Raw genomic sequence first — 20,682 nt, forward strand, 5'->3', positions numbered from 1 at the left:
GCAATCAGTTTACCGAACATGCAAAAGAAAAATAATTATTTAATTTAAAATAGCAAGACTTTGGCTTTGACCCAAGATGGTCAGGGTTTCGATGCAGTTTTGCACACGCCAAAAAGACCGACCTCACGCTGTTATTATGCCACAGCAGGAAGTCTGTAAAAATGTTTCTTGTACAATGTTTCTTCTTGTCGTGTAGGTAAGAGGAGCTCTGTGTGCACCCTTAACCCCGGGCCAAATAATACTCTTTATTAAAAGACAAAACAAACAAACATAAAGAACTCAGAAGCACAGAGAGGCAGAAAGCACCTGGTAAGCCCGACTCAAAGACCAAGGTTCAGTAAGTGCCTGAGAGGGCAGGGCTCTGGGCTTAGGACACCCGGATGAAGCTGTAGCACCTGTCCTGAGCTGGGTCACACCTCTCCTAAGCCCCTACTCCCTCTGCTGGCCCTTCCTGACCGTGGCCTGCTAGGGGACGCCCAGGTCTGGCCAGTCCTGAAGGAGCCACCCGGGGCAGGCAGCCAGCACTGCAGTCTAAGCCAAGGACTCTGGGGCCCCCTTCCGAGCAGGCTTTATTCTAACCTCATCCTCTGTGGCCCACAGGCTAACTCAGCTCTGAGCCATTTTCTATCTTGCAGCAAGCAACTTCCTGAATTGTCTGCTCCATTCTAGAGGCTAAGGTGAGGGTCTTTACCAGCTACGTGCCCATGATCTGCCGTACTGTCTCTGGGGGATCCCTGGATGCCCCTTATACTGTCCATTTCTGTAAGGAGGTTGCCCTACTGACAAGTAGCTTTCTGGAGGGTAGCCCAGGGTTTACGGTGAGTCCTAAGCGGATGATCGCCTCTTGCTGATTTTCATAAAGAAAACTTAAAAAAAAAAAAAGGAAACTGAAAATGAGCATTTTGGATCTAGTTCTGTCAATGGCTCTTTCTTTCAGATTCTCTTCCTGTGACAGATTCTGCTTTTAAGAATAAAATGGGAATCAACAGTATGGTGAGGCTTTGGTTTTAATCCAGAACCGTCTTATTAGAGGTTCAGAGGATCATTTCGGTTTTGCAGCGTTCTGACTGAACCCAAGGGAGGGCCGCCGATAGGCTAAAGTTGAACTCTCCCTCCCCAAGCCTCCTGTGGTGACGCTGACACTTGCCACCTTAGCCAGTGGCTTCTGTGACTTAACAGAGAAACGGTTTTCTGAAATAACAGGAAAATGTCAGTGGAAGAGCCACGGTTACAGAGATACGGATGCTCATTTTCGATCCTTTTCTTTCGAGTGTAAATAATCACCCCATGATGCATGTGTCACTTCCCCGAACCACCTCCCCAAAGCTTCACCTTCAGGGAGAAGTCTGTTATTTGGATCATTCACCAACTCTCCGGTCACCTTTTCTATAAAAAACTAAGCTGGGAGGTGATTCAGCCGGATCCCTACCAGCTCTCCCCAGTCCAGTCTTCCAGAGAACAGACCCGAGAGGCAGCGGACATCCGCTGGATTCCCTGCAATGCCTCTGCTTGTCCCTGTCTCAGCTCTCGCATGGGAGGAGGGAACCTGTATTTTAAGGTGACTGGTGAAGGCAGGCAGGAGTCTGGGTTCTGGCCTGGGCTTGAAGTTCAAGCACAATCTTCGTCGAGGGTTGGCAACCCATAGAGAGAACCTGGGAGGTCCCGAGGAGACCAGCTGCCCGGACACCTCACGGGAACCTTCCACCTGGTTAAAGGGAACCGGCTCTTTTGCTGACCAGCAAAGCTATCCGAGAAAAGCTGGGTTCTCCTGGAAACCTCAATGCCCTGACAAACCAAAAATCGGCTTTATGATATCTAAGTGGGGGACGCATCCCTGGTAACCCCTGGCATTTTATTGAGGACAGGTACTTGGTATACATGTATACCTCCTTGTGCTTTTCCCCCAGGTGTGGGTCCCTTGAATTGTAAACAGTGCTGTGCGGTCACGAGGCCCATGAGCAGCGGACCACAAGGCAACCTGACAGCAATCACGTACCGATCTCACTGCCGACCCCATGCAGGCAAGTGCCCTCGCGTGCAGTAGGGCACGGGTGGGAGTGGGGTGTGCCACCTGAGGGTCTAGGAGGTAGAAGCAGCTGGGTTTGTAGTGGCTCCCCCACAGGGGGTCAAGAGCTTCAAAAGCAGAAGGCCTCAAGTACCAGCAGACGCCCACCCGCACTTCCTGCAGCAGGGACTCCCAAAAGCACCTGTCCCCAGGCAGGCAGCATCTGTGCACAGAACTACGAAGGGAAAAGCTCAGGTGCCTGGAAGTTCATCTGGGGTGCATCTGGACCCCTGAGGTTCTCCTGTCTTGGAGGGTGCAGCAGGAGCCTTGGGAGGGCCAGCCGGGCTCTCAGCATGCGGCTGGGAAGAGCAACAGATGGAGAAGAGCCGAGTTCGGACGGCCTGGGTGCAGAGGACGAACATGATGCAATTGGCACCGCCCTGAAATGTGTTCCCAATACCCTGTCCGGGAGAAAAAGAGGCATGAGTGCCAGGGCTGGAGGGGGTCTCTCTCTCTCTCTCTCTCTCTCTCTCTGCTGGAGGGGGTCTCTCTCTCTCTCTTTCTGCTGGAGGGGGTCTCTCTCTCTCTCTCTCTCTGCTGGAGGGGGTCTCTCTCTCTCTCTCTGCTGGAGGGGGTCTCTCTCTCTCTCTCTCTCTCTCTGCTGGAGGGGGTCTCTCTCTCTCTCTCTCTGCTGGAGGGGGTCTCTCTCTCTCTGCTGGAGGGGATCTCTCTCTCTCTCTCTCTCTCTGCTGGAGGGGGTCTCTCTCTCTCTCTCTCTCTCTGCTGGAGGGGGTCTCTCTCTCTCTCTCTCTCTGCTGGAGGGGGTCTCTCTCTCTCTCTCTGCTGGAGGGGGTCTCTCTCTCTCTCTCTCTCTCTCTCTGCTGGAGGGGGTCTCTCTCTCTCTCTCTCTGCTGGAGGGGGTCTCTCTCTCTCTCTCTCTCTCTCTGCTGGAGGGGGTCTCTCTCTCTCTCTCTCTCATACACACGGAGACTGGGAAGCGCTGCGGACCCCAGAATCCTGTCCTCCCCCCCGCTGAGGCTGCTCTGCAACCCCCTATCTGGAGGCCTTCTGCATTGGGAAGGACACCATCACTCCCAAAGCCACCAGAGAGTCCCCTAATGTCCCTGGGCTGCACCCACTCTTCCAGGGGGGCGGGGGAAGGCGTCTGACCCTGCGCTAGAGCAGCAAGGGCCGGGGAGGGCAGGCCCACATACATGCAGAACGACCAGCACTGGCGACTGCACGGCCGGGGAGCCACAGAGGGTCAGGACGAATCGCACGGTGCTCCAGACCCGGAGGCAGATGAAGGTGAGCGGGATGAGCATCAGCTTCTTGTCGGCCACGGAGGCCTGGTGCTGTGGCCGGTGAGCCTCGGAGAGGATGGGCCGGTACTCCGACAGCGCCTCGTGCTGTGCAGGGCACGGGGAACCGGTGTGAGCGAGGCGGGCCGCCCCGCCACCCTCAGTCCGCTGTGTGCCGCGCACCTCCCCGCGGGGGTCTAAGACACGCTGACGGCTCTCGCGTCAGGAGCACCGCGCCGCATCCCGACCCCCGAGCCTAGTGCGCACATCCCCACCTCTGCTAACGCGCCGGCATCCCAGCAGGTGCCCGGGCCAGAAACCCTCTCCTGTTGCTGCCGCCCCACATCCCCTCCGTGGGCAAGTCCTGCTGGCTCCCCCTTCAAAAGAGATCCAGAATCTGGATGCTCCACCCACTGCCACGGCCACCAGCCCGGTCCAAGTGCCATCACCACTCCTCCGGGCAGTTGCAACTCTCTCACCCATCTCCCTCCATCACCCTCACTATCCAAACTCCTCCCCACTGCAGTCCTATTCTTGGCCCAGAAGCAGCACGGTTCCTTGAAAACCTAAGTCAGGTTCAGTTCTACCTGAAGGTCTCGGATTCCAGTCTAGCTCTGACCTCATGCTTACTGCTTTCACCTGATTTACTCCAGTCCCACAGGCCTCCCTAAGTGCCCAAACATATTCCCCAGGCACAGCCTACCGCAGGGCCTTTGCACAAGCCGTTCCCTCTGGAGTGTTGTTTCCCATCTGCCCAGAGGCTCACTCCCTCACCCTCTTCACGCCTTTGCTCAATGTCGGCCCCTGGAGGAGGCCTACCCTGACAGCCCCTGTTCCGGTGCGTAGGCGTTTCCCAGCTACTCCTGTCCCCAGGTTCAGCTCTTTATTTTTGCCTGGTTTTTTGTAGCTCTTACCTTCCTCCTTCCTAGATGTCATTCATCCTTATTTATCAGGTCTATTACTTCTTATCACCCTGCCCTCCCCCCGCCCCAGAATGCAAGCTCCCCCAGAGCAAAGACCGATGAAGGAGGGGCTCCATCCAAAGCTGGGGCAGAAAGAAAAGGTGAGGAGGCACAGGCTTTGGGCTTCCCTACTCCTGGGAACACCCTTCAGTGTGAGGAAGAGGGTAGCTCCATTTCCAGATCACAACTGAATTTGTTAAAATAGATGCAGGGGCGCCCGGGTGGCTCAGTTGGTTAGGTGCCTGCCTTCGGCTCAGGTCATGATCCCAGGGTCCTGGGATCGGGCCCTGCATCGTGCTCCCTGCTCGGCGGGGAGCCTGCTTCTCTTTCTCCTCCCTGCTCTTGCTATCTCTGTCTCTCTCTCAAATAAATAAAATGTTAAAAAATAGATGTAACTACTCATAACAAAGATTTGTTTCTGAGCGTGGTCCTGTATCCGGGACACTGAAAGCCCAGGTGACGGGAAAAGCCACACACCCTGGCATCTCTGAGCACCCAGGCTGCTGCACCTCACCTGCTCAGAGCACCTGCTTCCTCCCTTCCTCCCCTGGGGCTTAGAGCAGCCTGGCAGGGGTGGGGTGGGGGCAGGGGAGGAGCAGGGCAGCTGTCTTCTTTGGAAAGTTCGCTCCAGTTCACTTATTTTTCTTTTTTTAAGATTTTATTTTTGGGGCGCCTGGGTGCTTCAGTCAGCTAAGCATCTGCCTTCGGCTCCGGTCATGGTCCCAGGGTCCTGGGATCGAGCCCCGCGTCGCGCTCCCTGCTCAGCGGGAAGCCTGCTTCTCCCTCTCCCACTCCCCCTGCTTGTGTTCCCTCTCTCGCTGTGTCTCTCTCTGTCAAAATAAATAAATAAAATCTTTAAAAAAATATTTTTTTTATTTATTTGACAGAGAGAGAGAGTGTGCATGAGCAGAGGAGGGGAGGGGCAGAGGGGAAGGGAGAGAGAAGCTGAAGTAGACTCTGTGCTCAGCACTGAGGCTGACTCGGGCCTTGATCCCACAATCCCCTCTTTTGCCCCCGGAGACCATGACCTGAGCAGAGACCAAGAGTCCAACACTTAACCAACTGAGCCTCCCAGGCCACACACCCCCACCCCCCCCCACGCCCGGCTGGCAGGGAACAACCCCTATACCTCCCTGCCCACTATTCTTCCTGTTTTCTGGAAAACACTAGCAGAGTCGTTAGAGAAGACCAGTTCTCCTATGGGGGGTTGGCCTCCCAGGCACGGCCCCAGGTTCCTGGCCAAAGGCAAGGAAGAAGAGAGGCACACAGAGGGGCAGGCTGGGGGTCTTCCTCAGAGTCCAGAAACTTCCCAGGGAAAAAAAGGAGCCAAGAAGGGGTGCCCCTGGCCCAGGCAGGACACCAGCAAGAAGACGGATTTCAGGCCAATCAGTAAACCCCACGGGATCAGAAGAGGGTGGCAGGCAGGTGGGGAGGCAGTGGAGTCTTAGTGAAAAGAGAACCCGAAGTCTAGACTCACAAGCCACAGCGGGGAGCACCCACAGCTGCGGGGAGCACCCGACAAACTCGGAAACGGCTGCCATGTCACAGTACACCCCAAAAGACCAAAGATGGGGGACACACACCCCTGCAGTTTCAGCCCCTGAGAAATGGGGCAAAGAGCCCCAAACGGCACAGCCGCAGAGCCCCTGGGCCTGGGCTCGGACGCCCCCGCAGCCCCCCACCGCGGCCCCCCAGGGGCGCGGCGCCTCAGCCTGCAGAGCCCGTAGTGCAGGACAAGGAAGGATGTCCTCAGAGGAAAACCTTTCTTGCCTGGAACGTCCAGCCAGCCCAGCTCTCGCTCTCCGAGCTCCCAAGACCCTGAAGAGTCTCCATGTGCGACACACTCTCCACGACCACCGGTAACGTGGTGAGGCATCCGTGTCACCGAGGACGAAAGCCCACGCGTCTCCCAGGGGCCTCGCAGTTCCATTACCCGGATGCGGCTTCCTGGCGCCTGCACTCCCCTCGACAGGGAGCAACCCTGGGGGCCTGCCAGGAGGGGGCAGTAGAGGCCTGTGCCCAGATCCCAGGCTGGGCACTCGCCTCCTGGACTCCACACACTGTGGCTTGGGCCTCTGGGGCTGGGCGCGTCCGGGGAGCCCCTTAGCCTCTGCCAGCTTCTATTTCCTTGTCCACAACGGAGGACTGATAGGACCCACCCCGTCCAGGGCCGCACAATCAGCAAACCCGGACGCCCAGGCTGCCAGGGTGCAGTAGCCACCCAGCGCTGTGGCTGGGGGGCCTGGGGAGGGGCACCCGCAGGTACCTACCGCCCTGTTTATGTGCTTCCTGATAAGGCAGTAGATCACGGGCAGCGCGACGTAGGCCAGCATCTCCCAGAGCTTCCCGGTCAGCAGCATCCACAGGATGCGGTCCTCCGCCTCCAGGTCAATCCAGCACCAGCCGACTGACACGTCCGAGGCATCATAGCCAATCTTCTTCAGGGCGACAGCTGCCACCGTGATGGCCAGCGGGACCCCCCAGCTGAGGAACAACAGGCAAACGAGACAGTCAAGGTCAGGCCCTGCTCCCAGCGAGGCCAGAAGGGGCAAAGCCAGGGACGCTCGGCGGACAGAATGGTGCTCCCGAACCCTGGACCACACGGCGGGGCAGGAGTGCTCAACTCCCCCCACCCGGGCCCGCTCCTCCCCCGCCCCGCCAGGCCCACCCTAATGTGGCAGAGCACAGGGAATGTCCCCGCCTCCTGCCTGGCCCGACGCACCCCCCAGGCCCTCAGAGGCCAGGTCCTAATTCAGAATTGCTGGGCTCCCATCAAAAGGAATGAGATCTTGCCATTTGCAACGACGTGGATGGAACTGGAGGGTGTTATGCTGAGTGAAATAAGTCGATCAGAGAAAGACATGTATCATATGACCTCACTGATATGAGGAATTCTTAATCTCAGGAAATAAACTGAGGGTTGCTGGAGTGGTGGGGGGGGAGGGATGGGGTGGCTGGGTGATAGACATTGGGGAGGGTATGTGCTATGGTGAGCGCTGTGAATTGTGCAAGACTGTTGAACCACAGATCTGTACCTCTGAAACAAATAATACAATAATGTTAAAAAAAAAAAGATAGCAGGAGAGGAAGAGTGAAGGGGGGTAAATCGGAGGGGGAGACGAACCATGAGAGACGACGGACTCTGAAAAACAAACTGAGGGTTCTAGAGGGGAGGGGGGTGGGGGGATGGGTTAGCCTGGTGATGGGTATTAAAGAGGGCACGTTCTGCATGGAGCACTGGGTGTCATACACAAACAATGAATCATGGAACACTACATCAGAAACTAATGATGTAATATATGGTGATTAACATAACAATAAAAAATTAAAAAAGAAAAAGAATTGCTGGACTCCTTGCAGATGGGCGCGAGAGCGCTGTGGCACGGGGAGGGCAGCCCCTTCCTGCCCCCAGAGTGGCCTGCATGCCACGTGCCCGCACCTTGCCCACACAGCCCCCTTGGCCGCATGGGTCTCAGGGTGCACACACTGGCAGCAGGATCTAGAAGGGCAACCAGGGGCTTGGGTAGACACCTCTCTCCGGACCTGAGGCCTCTCTGCTCTATGGGAAGGGGGTATTCCCTGCAGAGGTCAAAGGCGGGCCTCTGAAGCATCAGGCCTGGGGCAGGGGCCCCCTCTTAGGGCAGTGCCAGGCAGACTTTTTGAGAGCTCCCCCCGATGGCAACACGGCCAGATGAGGGCCAAGCCCCAAGGGGCTTCCTGGGACCCCCCCGACCCAGTCTGCTTGCGAAGCATTTTATACGGGCCAGGGGGACACACAGAGACTTCGTGGTGGCACCGTGAGGTGGCTCCGAGCTTGGCCTGCCCGGCAAGGAGCAGGGTCCAAGTTGACCCCCACTCGGCCTCCACACGCCAGTGTTTTTCCCCACACAGTGGGGACTGGAACGGCGCCTAGAGCAGAGTAGGTCATTATGAGAATAAACCGAGTGGAGTATGCCTGGCACACAGGACTGGGTAAGTGTGTCAGTGGGTCTGACCGCTGTCATGAGTCGTGTCCAACATCCCAGGATTCCGGCCCATAGGGCAGGTGCCAGTAAAGTGCGAGGCCCATGCGATCTCTGCCCCTGGGAGAGCGCACACAGGCCTATGGCCCAGGTAAGTCGCTGGAGAATGGAGCCGTGTATAAACAGGACCCTGACATCAGTTAAACGCTCAGCTCAGAAATCAGTTATATGTTGAGAGCTCTGTGTAAGCAACAGTAGCTTTTTTTTTTTAAGTTTATTTTTACTTATTTACCTAAGGAATCTCTACACCCAACGTGGGGCTCAAACTCACAACCCCGAGATCAAGAGTCGCATGCCCTTCTGACTGAGCCAGCCAGGAGCAGCTCTTTTCGAGAGAAAGTTCTGGAACAATGATGAGACCATAGCTGCATGTTAGTCTTGCCAAAACGAGAAGTGCTGTGTTCAATCAGGTTCTCCAAATACCGCAGGGCTGTGGAGGACGGAAGGGAGAAAGCCAGCTCCCCGGGCCTGGGAAGGACTCTGCGTTGGGCACTTTCAGAACGGAGGTGCCTGTTCAACCCACCCACTCTTCCCATACTGGCCTCTGGGTGCCCGGACAGGAGCATGAGCGCAGAGCCACCTGCACCCTCAGCATCTGCTCTCCCCACAGCAGGGAGGGAAGGGGAGGCGGGAAGCAGCCTGTCCTCCTTGAGGTCACAAAGGCACAGAAGGGACAAAAAACCCACAGGAGTTAAAGGGTTAAGAGAAAGGGACCAAGTTACCCTCAGGAGTCTGTCCATTCTAAATGCTTGTTCAATCGGTTACTCATTTGTGAAGCTGATATAGATGATTGTCAAACTGTTTTGTCATAATACAGGGTTACCACTTAAAAACTCATGCCGTCCTGGGATCTGGAGACAACATGTCACAGTTATGAGCTCCGTGAGGGTAGGTGCACTACGCTTTCCAGCATCCAGAACAGCGCCTGGTGCCTAGTAGGGGCAAAACAAGGACCTGCTGATGAATGAATGAAGTTTGAGGCAAGTGATGAAACAACTTTCCCCCATTTATTCCTTAACTATTCACGGCAAGGACATCATTGTCATTGAAAAGGAAACTGCAATCCCGAAGTTAGTTCTGTTGTTGTTCATCACTTTATGGCCCACCGGAATAAGCCTGGTGTGTAGGGCGCATCGCCCTGCAGGGGGTTGGGCAGGAGCGGAGGGGTGCCCTCGGGACTGGAAGGATGCGTGCAGGACAGACATGCAGGAGGAAGGGGCACACTCACAGGCAGGGTGATTTCTCCTTCCCCAGCACCCTGACGGCCCTCGCAGGAGACCTGGGCCCAACCCGGGGACAGGTGTTCTATGACTTTAGGCTCGTCATAAGAAAGCTACAGAGTGATGCATTTCCTCTGTATGACTGGGGTGCACCTGGAGCTAAGTTTGTGTTGGGAAATAGCCGGAGAGAAGACCCAACAGGCAGAGGGCTTTCACGGGTTAAGAATGTGGGTTGATCGGGCGCCTGGGTGGCTCAGTCGGTTAAGCGACTGCCTTCGGCTCAGGTCATGATCCTGGAGTCCCAGGATCGAGTCCCGCATCGGGCTCCCTGCTCAGCAGGGAGTCTGCTTCTCCCTCTGACCTTCTTCCCTCTCATGCTTTCTCTCTACCATTCTCTCTCTCCATAAATAAATAAAAAAAAAATCTTAAAAAAAAAAAAAAAGAATGTGGGTTGATCAATCAGAGTCACTGTTTGAGTCTAAGCACAGATGGCCAGAAGTGGCAGGAGAGGTATTTAAGTGGGAGGTGGTAAGAAGAAGTAATATCAGGGAGGGGTGGGAATGGAGTGGGAGGGATCGAGAGTCTAACGACCCAGCGAAGCAGGCTCTACCAGACTTGTAATTCGTGGGCTTGGGCCATGCTGTGCTGGTTATGTTTAACAGCTGGCTCTGCACACAAAAGTATTTGTACGTGTGTGCGTGTGCTTGCACACATACATTTATTATTACTTTAACTGATATGAAAGATGTGAGGCACACAACCTGCAAGTAATAACACAACACACTATGATCCTCGTGACGAATTCCATACAGCCAGTTGAGCCCCACAGAATGTGTTGGTTGATTTTTGCCAACACGCTATGGTTGCAGTTGGCAAATGAAAGTAGTTTCAGGACAGGAAGTTGGTTGTGTTTTCATTTTCCTTCACACGTTAAGAAGAATGTGAAAAAAGGAAGACCTAAGGGGCACGACAAATGGTGACCAGGGAGCGACTTCCTTGTGGGAGCAAATATTCATTTCCCAGCCCTGGAAGAGTATTCCTTCTATTTTTTTTTTTCCTGCTCTATGATACCACTTCTTCTCACCCCCTTAAGTACCCAGCTTCCTGCCTACCCCAATGTGGGTACCACCTTTGCTGAAGTTCACATAAGGAGCACTTTTAAGTATAATCTTTCCTATTGACATTTCCTCCATCACCTTCTTAAGTCTAGATAAAGGGTCCAGCAGACGACGGCCCTCAGGTCAAATCTGGCTGGAGGTCGGCTTTTCTGCTTTTTTAAATAAAGTTTTATTGCAACACAGCCTCGTTTACACTCACTCCTCTACATATTGTTTAGACCTGCTTTCAGGCTACAAGGGCAATAGTTGCAACTGAGATCAGATGGCCTATGAAGCTAAAAAACCTACAATCTGTGTAGGGTTTGTTTGGGGGAAAGTCTGCTGACCTCTTCTCTACACAATCAACAAAACAACAAACCAAGCCCTGATCTGTAGTGTCTGCCATTTTCCACGGAGCAAACATTCCCACTATAACTAATTTCAAGCCATCAACACATGTGGTTGGAGACAGATGTGCAGTATTTCTGACAGTACTTCCATCGGGCAGATAAAATAGTTGTAAATAACCCTAAGTACACAGATAATAGTAAAATAATTAAGATGTCATTTTTAGTGGGGCGCCTGTGTGGCTCAGTCAGTTAAGCATCTGACTTCAGCTCAGATCATGATCTCGGGGTCTTGGGATCAAGCCCAGTGTCGGGGGGGGGGGTCCACACTCAGTGGGGAGCCTTGCTTGTTCTTCTCCCTCTGCCTCTGCCCTCTGCTCATGCTCTCGCGCTCTCTCTCTCAAAGAAATAAAATCTTTTAAAAAAAAAAAAAGATGTAGGGGCGCCTGGGTGGCTCAGTCGTTCAGCGTCTACCTTCGGCTCAGGTCATGATCCCAGGGTCCTGGGATCGAGCCCCGCATCGGGCTCCCTGCTCCATGGGAAGCCTGCTTCTCCCTCTCCCACTCCCCCTGCTTGTGTTCCCCCTCTCGCTGTGTCTCTCTCTGTCAAATAAATAAATAAAATCTTTAAAAAAATAAAAAAATAAAAAATAAAAAAAGATGTAGTTTTAGTACTTTTATTACTTTTTCTCTTTTTAAAGATTATTTATTTATTTGACAGACAGAGAGCCAGAGAGAGAGCACAAGCAGGGGGAGTGGGAGAGGGAGAAGCAGGCTTCCCGCCGAGCAGGGAGACCAACAAGGGGCTCGATCCCAGGACCCTGGGATCATGACCTGAGCCGAAGGCAGACGCTTAAGGCAGACTGAGCCACCCAGGCGCCCCTTTATCACTCTTTTTAATACAACTTATTATAAGTTTATATATATATATATAAGTTTATATAATTTAGTTTTTATTAATGATTGCCTTTAACAATCAGCTCACAAAATGCCCTAAAATTTAATAACTGGGTCTCCCCAGCTGGCTCCAGGACGCCAATGGACAGAGGATAAAAAAAGGATAATTCGCTGAAGAAGCCCCAGGTTCTCGACCCGCAGAGTGAGGAGAAAGTGTTTTTGGCAACCTCAGATAAGCCAAGCCATTCTCAGGCCAGGTGTCCAGCCTGAGCTGTAGGCGCCGTGAATCTAGAAGGCACTCCACAAAGACATGTGGGCATCATCTCTGCATTCCAGAAATGTATACTTCCAATTTCTGTCACGTACCATGTAATAGCTTTTTCCTCTCCCCAAAAAGAAGCCAGCACCCAAAAAATTAACAAAATCCGAACCAGTAAAATGTCTGTGAGTAACAGCATGTGAAAAAGACCAAGGACGTGAGTTGATTATGACCTAGAAACTCATGAGGTTGGAGGGATCGCCCTGATGCCCAGATGTGGGCAGATCAGACCGGCCAGGAGGCTGTCCTGCCTCTGTGTGGACGCTTGTGACCCACATTCTAAATTTGAGATTGTTAAACTGGCACCAGAGCCAGGCGCATTTGGAGGTGCTGGGCCTTGAGCTATCCTCAAATGTTTCAAGTCTCTTGACGAAGTCGGGCTAGGGGAGATGGGGTTAGATGGCTGGAGGAAAGGGGGTCCTGCTCAACACCAAAACCAAGGGCTGAACTGGCAACTTCGCTGAAGGAAGCCATGGGACCACGTGCAGAGATGCCATGAAAGGTGCCTGGTCCCCTTCTCTCCAAACCTGTGACTCAGGCCGAGAAGCAGGGCTGGGGTCACCTGGACGGAGGGAGCCCGGAAGACCACACTCCGAGCACAATCCCCCACTTGGAGGGGCACCAAGAGCCTCTCCCAGAGGTGCCCACGCCCCCTCCCTTCGGGTTCACCAGGAAACTGAGGCCAGACTCCAAGTCGGCTTCATCCTCCCTCGGAGGCTGTTAAGAGCTTTTGTGTTCCCCCCAGACACACACACACAATTCATATGTTGAAGTCCTAACCCCTAGTACCTCAGGATCTGACTGTAGGTGGAGGTGGGGGGGGGGGGTCTTTAAAGAGGTGATTAGAATGGTCTAGAGGGTGCACACTAATCAAGCATGACTGCCATTCTTATATGAAGAGATTAGGACACAGACACACACACAGAGGAAACCAGCGCTGCCAACCTTGATCTCTGACTTCTAGCCTCCAGAGCTGTGAGAAAATGGATTTCTCTTGTTTAAGCCACTCGGTTGTGGTACATTGTCAGGGCAGCCCAAGCAGATGAAGAGAGAGGCTTTCTACAAACTATGGGGGAGATACGTGCTCAGTGCCCGGGGGTCCCACCACAGCCAGGCTGACAGAGCTGGTGGGGTCCCTCGGTAAGCTTAGGGGAGGGGTAAACTGACAAAAAGCCATTCAGATCTCTCATGAGCTGAGCTCTTCTTTGGAACCTGGCATCCTTTATTTTCATTTTTATTTATTTTTTTAAAGGAGGCTCTATGCCCAACGTGGGGCTTGAACTCACAACCCTGAGACTGAGGGTTGCACGCTCTTCTGACTGAGCCAGCCAGGTGCCCCAGCATCCTTTTGTCTTTAAAAAAAAAATCTCCTCCAGAGGAGCAGAACCAGGAGTACCACGGGATGAGCCAGGTGGTGAGGAAGCCATCCCCAATACCGGAATTCCCCGGCATCTATCAGCTGCCCCTGAGTAGGCGGCCCGTCTCCAGGACGGTGATGCTCTGGGTTTCCCTTGGAGTTCCCAACTCTGCCCAAATGGGGATGTCCCGTTATGTGGTCTCTGGAACCTCTCCCCCCAGAGTCAAAGTGGGGGACACCTGCATCAACAGAGACAGTTCCACTTTACACACAGATGGGAATACCCTTCCTCCGGCTGCACGAGGGGGTGAGCTTGCAAGGTCTGCTCACTCATTGGCCCCCACCGTTAGATTCTCGCACTTTCCCCTCGCCCCAAACCTCACTCTTCCTACAGATCTTCCCACAAGGGGGTGGGCACCTGCTGGGAAAGAAACAAAAGGGTCTTCTCCCCCAAACAGCACGTCCTGGTCTCTGAGCTGTGTGGCCCACGGAAAGCCTTGAAGGTCAACTAAAAAAAAAAAAAAATGCTCTGAGGACAAAACTATCGGGCAACAATGTGCCAATTTAGAGAGCTCTTGGGAGCAAGACAGAGCCGGGCCCCGAGCGAAGCACAGTTGCAGTGAGCCAGGCCTGGTGGAAGGAATCACAAGGCCTGTGGCTGCCTGGAAGTTTCTTCCCGGAACAAAGGGCACTTATTGTTGAATGTGGGGCAGAGTGGTAAGTCGTGGGAGAAGTTCAGGGAGCCGGCCAGCCACTGGCCAGGCCGCCACAAAGTCACTCTGTGGCACTGGCCGCAGAAGCGAGTGGGGTGTGCAAAGGAACTGTTAAGCACACACACGTGAGCAGGTCTCGTCCTGGTGGGCGTCATGAAGCCACCTGCCATGCTCAGAGACACGGCTCAGGCCCCGGCGTACCGGGATGCCGGGCAAGGATGGGCAGGGGCTGAGCTTGCCCTGGTCGGAGGGTCAAGGGCAGACTCTGCTGTCCTGCGGCCTCCGGCTTCCCGCGAACACACAACTCTGTGCAGAGACCTCACAATGCAGCAGCGTCCTCTGAAAACTTCTCAGGGGGAAAAAGCAAAGCCAGTTCACTTCTTGTTATTTTGGGGAGCACTGCCCGACATGGGGTGCCGTTCCTGCAGCTGCCACGTGCCTCCCTCATTCGGACACACCTGCTCGGGGCCTTGTCACCAGGCTCCCCAGTGAGCTAGTTTCCCATCAAAGAGCTCAGAGCACCTTCCCCTTCCTGGCCCCGTTTCCCCTTTTGTCTCCGTTAGAACTTCCCGCTTCCGGGCACCTGGGTGGCTCAGTTGGTTAAGCGACTGCCTTCGGCTCAGGTCATGATCCTGGAGTCCCGGGATCGAGTCCCGCACCGGGCTCCCTGCTCAGCGGGGAGTCTGCTTCTCCCTCTGACCCTCTTCCCTCTCGTGCTCTCTATCTCTCGTTCTCTCTCCCTCAAATAAATAAAATCTTTAAAAAAAAAAAGAACTTCCCGCTTCCCACGGCAGGGGTTTTGATGGTGAACCTGGGAACCACGGACTCTTCCTCCAGAACCTCCAAGCAACCTCCAGAGCGAGGGTGGGCCTGCGGTCATGCCCACACACACTCCCACCTCGGGCCCAAAGAAACCCTACTGACTGCCTCACGTGGCTAGCTTGGCCAGGACCCTTCCTTCTGACTTGGGGGCAATGAGGCTCCCCCCCAGCCCAGCCTTCCTCCCCTGCTCACGGGACACCCCGTGACACCCGGCACGGGGATGCCCCGGCACGCAGGTGCAGGGATGGTTCACGGACCCTGCTCCAGTGTCGTCCAGAAGCCCAGGACCCTGCAGTGGGGGGGTTGACAGGAGCTGACAGCTGCTTTGGAAAGGCAGCGCACCTTCAGCAGGGGGACAGGGATGGCTTCCCGCCAACTTGGCTTACTAGACCAGAGAAGAACTGACCGCGCCCACAGCAGCTCCGGGCACCTTCTCAGGTGAGTATTGTAAATGCTCCCAGATGCACATGCCCGTGACTGTGAAGTACGGGGTGTCTGCATCAGGCTGCCTCAACGGCCACGGACAGTGGAGTGGGAGGGACTTCTCAACCCAGGGCCTTCCCTTGGATGCTGAGTATTCATTCTCACACAACCTTACAAAGGCAATAAAAAACGGAATTCACTTTCAGAATACGGTGAGATCTGACGTGTGCTAAACTTGTGGGTAAAGTCTGAGGAGTAGGAAGACTTTTATCTCCACAAGGTATTTATTAATTACCAAAGGGGAGGACAGTAACTACCCTGTAAAACTGGCAGGCAACACCTTCATCAGGCGATCAGAATTCCTATCACCGGAGGTGAACAAGTCCAAGTCCCCAGGGAGGCAGCAATAAGAAGATTCTTCTGTGGGATTCCAGCCCCAGTGCAGAACCTGAAACCACCCATGGGGAAACACCGGAGAGCCCGGCAGAGGGACCTTCTGCAAAACCACAGATCTGTGCCTTTCAAAAAAGTCAGTGTCCTGAAACACCGAGAAAGAGGAACTGTTGCGGATCGCCGGACAATAGAGAGACCCAACAACTAAGTCAAACACAAGCTGAGGGTATCCCTTTGCTATTGGGGACATTGGCAGGAGACCGACAACACCCCTGGAAAGTCCACCCTCAGGTAACAGCATCGTTCCAGGCGACGCCACTGCCCTGCTTCTGGAAGGTGTAGGTGGTTACCTAAGAGACGGTCCCTTTCTTTTGGAAATACACACTGAAGGATTTAGGGGTTCTGGGGTCATCAGTCTATACTCTTAAATGGCTCCAGAAAAATAAATGCAGAAGACTAAAGGCAACATGATACCATGTTCGTAATGGCAGAAATCTGCAAAGTTAAAAATAAATTGAGTAATGATATCTCAACCTTAAGGAGTATCCTCAGACCAAGAGACAAGATGGGATCATAAATGGAGGACCAACCCCTGGAGTCCTAACCCTGAGCCTCCCGATTACGGCTGCGCAAGCTTGGGCAAACGTCGTGAGCCGTGATCGGAGGGTGACAGTCCTGCCCAGCCCCCGGGGCTACTGGTGTCCAATGGCTAAAGAACCGACAAGCACTTTGCAAGACCTCAGGAGCCAGGCGCAACTCGTGATAAAACACCATTTCCTTGAGGATAAAGTCTAAGCTGCCCTCCCTCCCCAGTGGGCAAAGAAAATCCTGCAAAGGAAGCCTGCTCAGGTATTATGATGGGGCCCTAGGGGGTTGCACAGGTGCTCTCTGGGAAGTGGTGTGCGTGTAGGATTCTATCTGGCCTCCCGCTTTATGTGGTTCCGTTCAGAGATGGCTTTTTTCTTTTTCATTTAACATTGTATCATACTATTTTAAAAACATGGCTTATAGAATTCACAGCCAGTATTTGATGGCTGTGTAATGTTTCCGGTGGGGTGTAGTTTATAATCTTCTGTTCCCCTATATTTTGGACATTCCGGTTGCTGCCAAATTCCCACACAAACTCCTTTGTACCTGCAGCTTTGAATGTATTTTGGATTATCTCCTTAGACTAGGTCCCTATAAATAGGATTAGTGGATCAAGGGGTATGAACCAAATACTTTCTATGTGGATTATTCCAGCTTCCATTGCCAATAACAATGTAGGAAAATAAAGTACCAGTTTTACCAGCATCTATCACATTAGTATTCTGCTTTACTACTTTTTTCTAATTTAATGAGAAAATGATACCTCATCGTTATAATTTGTATTGCCTTGACTATTAACGGAAGAAACTTTCCCCCATAATGTATTTATGAACCATTTTGACTCTGCTGTCTCAATGTCTCCTTTGGCCATTTATCAGGATATCTGTTGGTTTTTTAAAAAATCATTTCAGGGGCGCCTGGGTGGCTCAGTCGTTAAGCGTCTGCCTTCAGCTCAGATCATGATCTCAGGGTCCTGGGATGGAGCCCCGCATCGGGCTCCCTGCTCAGCGGGAAGCCTGCTTCTCCCTCTCCCACTCCCCCTGCTTGTGTTCCCTCTCTCACCGTGTCTCTCTCCGTCAAATAAATAAGTAAAATCTTTAAAAAAAATCATTTCATAAAAACTCCAACAGACATTCCCAACCTCTACGTTGTCACGTTTTAAAATACTTTCCCAAACTGAATGTCTGACGAGGACTGATCTTCAGTAGTCTGAACTGGTTAAAAAGTGGATGACTGTGCGGCCTCTGTCTGAAGACGAAATTTCTCATGCCAACAGGTCTTTAACAATTATTTATTTAACAATTATTCATCTTTAACGCATACTCCAAAGCAAGCCCCTGGAGAGCCCTTAGCAAAGTCATGAGCAACACAGCCTGGGAGGATCTAGGTCAATAAATGAACCTGTCAGACAGGTTTTCTACCAATTCTCTTAGACCAGCAAGATGCTGGGAGCTAACTTCTGAAAGGGAACTCCAGAGAACAAACTGTCAAACTCCCTTTGTAGCTCGGATATAGGTTTTTTTGTTTTTTGTTTTTTTTTTTAAGTAGGCTCCATGTCCAGTGTGGATCCCAATGCTGGGCTTGAACTCACGACCCTGAGATCAAGATCTGAGCTGAGATCAGAGTCAGAGGCTTAATCAAGTCACCCAGGCACCCTGGTAGTTTTCTTTTGAGAAGCCGATGGATCATTCGATGGACAAGATGAACAACTCCCCTCTTTTTCATGGCCAGCATGGAGGACCCATGGGCTTTCTGAGAAGGCCTCTCCTCAGCATCAAAAAAAACACCCCTAGGACTGAATGGAAGGAACTCCCAACTCAGGTTCATTAGCAAATGCATCCTTTCTATAGGAGCTGTACCAGGTTCTCTCCGTCACTTAAAAAATATATTGTTTTCGGGACGCCTGGGTGGCTCAGTCAGTTAAGCATCTGCCTAGGCTAGGCTCAGGTCATGATTCCAGGGTCCTGGGATCGAGCCCTACATCGGGTTCCCTGCTCAGCAGGGAGCCTGCTTCTCCCTTTCCCTCTGCCTGCTGCTCTCCCTGCTTGTGTTCTCTATCTCTCTGTGTGTCAAATAAATAAAATCTTTAAAAATATATATATATATATATTGTTTTCAGTATTCTTTTTTTAAGGGGGGGGAAGAGAAGAGATTTTTGGCAAAGAAAGGTCCAATCTTAGGCTCCTTCTCAAGTACATGTGAACTCTGGTGTACATGCTGCCCACACCCAACCAGACTGCCAAGGACTGGGTCTCTGAAATACACAGAGGCCAGGGCCGGGGGGATGCCACAAGGGGAAGAAAGGCAGCCCCTGTGGATCTCTGCAGCATCTGAGGTACTGTCCGGCTCCTTGCAAAACTTTTGACATGAACAGCTGAGAAGCAGGCCACTTTGTTTCCCAGGGACCAGCTGGCCTTCCTCCAGCAGTTCTGAGACCTAGAGGTCAAGTGACTCTTGCAGGCTTGTGATCGCACCGTTGTGACACCCAGGTGACCTGTCTCTACCAAAGTGCTGACTGTCCTCAGTCCCATGGAAAGCACTCAAGCATTTAACAGAGAGGTCCTATAATTAGGACAGTATTTGGTGCTTTTATCTGGGAGATGGACAAGGGGAAAGAGGCCCTATAAGATTCCTGCCTTGAGGGAAGTGCAGGACACCATGGACATTCAGATCTTGGAATTACACCAGGAAGGAGTCAACCTTCATAGGTGAGGGTTGCCTGATGAGGTGCTCTAATGCCAGGGCTGGGCAAAGCCCTCAGTTGACTCTACTCTCATAGACTCCAGGCAGCTGGGGGCCCTCTTCCAGACCAGACCCTGCCACTGACCTCACCCTCAGAGATACCAAACCCTAGAAAGTCAAGATCGTCTGGGTCTAGAGACGCACAAAATCATGAAGACAATACTCTGTAAATCTTACCGCTGAGACACTGCATTTGGCCACGGGCAGCTAGCCCGGGAGTGGCTGAATGCATCACACCTACTGTGGCACAGGGTGCGACTGGGAGCAGCCCCCCTCTCCAGGCTGGAGCAGCACCTAACTGATCTCGCAGCCTGGGAAGGAGAAGCTTCTCCCCATGGGCAGCAGAAACGGCCAGAACGCAGGGAAGCAGGAGGCAAAAGGCATAAGGTGTCCTCGCCATCTCTCGGTGCTTCCAAGTTATGAGGGCCCGAGCTCTGGCCCCCCACCTCTCCGGGAGGTTCGGGCTCGGGCAGGCACAAAGGGGCGCCCTCTGCACTGATGCTCTGGGCAGGTCCACCTCTCCGCGCGCATCTTCCCGCCGGTCCCCCCGACTGCCTCGGAACATGAGCAGACACGACCCTCTGGGGCCCCGGCCAGGGGTCCGACCAAGACGCGGGCGCCAGAACGACGCGAGGGCCACAAGGGCAGCAAGCAGGGCCCAGGTGGGGGTCGGGGGCTCGAGGGGAAGCGGCGCCGCAGCCACGCACCTGACGACGTGGAAGGCCCAGAGCAGGCGGCCGGTCCGAGGCTCGCGCGCCGCGCGGACGATGCTGAGGTACAGGTAGAGGGCGATGGCCACGGTCCAGAAGAAGGAGCTGGTGTTGGCAAAGGTGGAGAGCGCTCCTTGCAGCACGCAGTCCCACGAGGGGCCCGCGAAGTCCTGCAGCACCCCGTAGAAGTAGGAGGCAGCCGAGAGCAGGTCCGCCAGCGACAGGAAGAGCAGGAGGCGCCGTGCCCGGCTGCGCAGGTCGGGCCACAGGGCGTGCGTGGCCACCAGCAGGCCGGAGCCGAGCGCGGAGAGCGCGCACGACAGCAGCACCACGGCGCGCTCCGACGGCACCAGCTCGGTGGGCGGCGCGGGCAGCTGCATGGCCGAGCCGGCAGGGGGCCGGGGCCGCGGCGCCGCGGGGACAGAGGCCGGGACGCGCGTGCGGCTGTCCCGCCGCTGCCGTCTGGGCACCGACGCGCCCACGGCTCGCGTCCCGGCCCCTCCCGGTCCCTCCGGGCCAGCTGCCCGCCCCGTGCCCCGCCCTCGGCCGCGGCCCGCGGCCCCCGCGCCCTCCGCGCTCGGCCTCCGCGCCCTCCGCGCCCTCCGCACTCCGCCCCCGCCTCCGGCGCCCGGCCCAACCCCGGCCCGGGGGTCCTCCGCCCTCCGCGCTCCGCCCCGCGCTCCGCCCCGCGCTCCGCCCCGCGCTCCGCCCCCGGCCCGGAGCCCTCCGCACCCCGCCCCCTACCCCCGGGCCCTCCGCGCGCCC

At 54.3% G+C, this 20,682-nt stretch overlaps 1 protein-coding gene across 2 annotated transcripts in view; it reads right to left on the reverse strand.

The window, feature by feature from the left end:
* GPR157 (G protein-coupled receptor 157) overlaps nucleotides 1-20,419 on the reverse strand; it is a 44,914-nt gene extending 24,495 nt beyond the window's left edge. The window contains exons 1-4 of one of the 2 annotated variants that reach the window (XR_004820036.1): nucleotides 19,915-20,419; nucleotides 6,539-6,752; nucleotides 3,220-3,414; nucleotides 1,997-2,466 (exon numbers count right to left, since the gene is read on the reverse strand). Coding sequence is in view for 1 of the 2 variants with exons in the window: in XM_027622514.2 (XP_027478315.1) it covers nucleotides 2,257-2,466; nucleotides 3,220-3,414; nucleotides 6,539-6,752; nucleotides 19,915-20,297 (1,002 nt within the window). In the remaining variant the exon portion in view is untranslated. Of the gene's footprint in view, nucleotides 1-8; nucleotides 2,467-3,219; nucleotides 3,415-6,538; nucleotides 6,753-19,914 lie in introns of those variants that run through there. The other variant, XM_027622514.2, reaches the window with a different exon arrangement.
* Between the last annotated feature and the right edge of the window lie 263 nt (nucleotides 20,420-20,682).

Source organism: Zalophus californianus, chromosome 4 (assembly GCF_009762305.2).
Source record: "Zalophus californianus isolate mZalCal1 chromosome 4, mZalCal1.pri.v2, whole genome shotgun sequence".
In the NCBI taxonomy this organism is placed as follows: Eukaryota; Metazoa; Chordata; class Mammalia; order Carnivora; family Otariidae; genus Zalophus; species Zalophus californianus.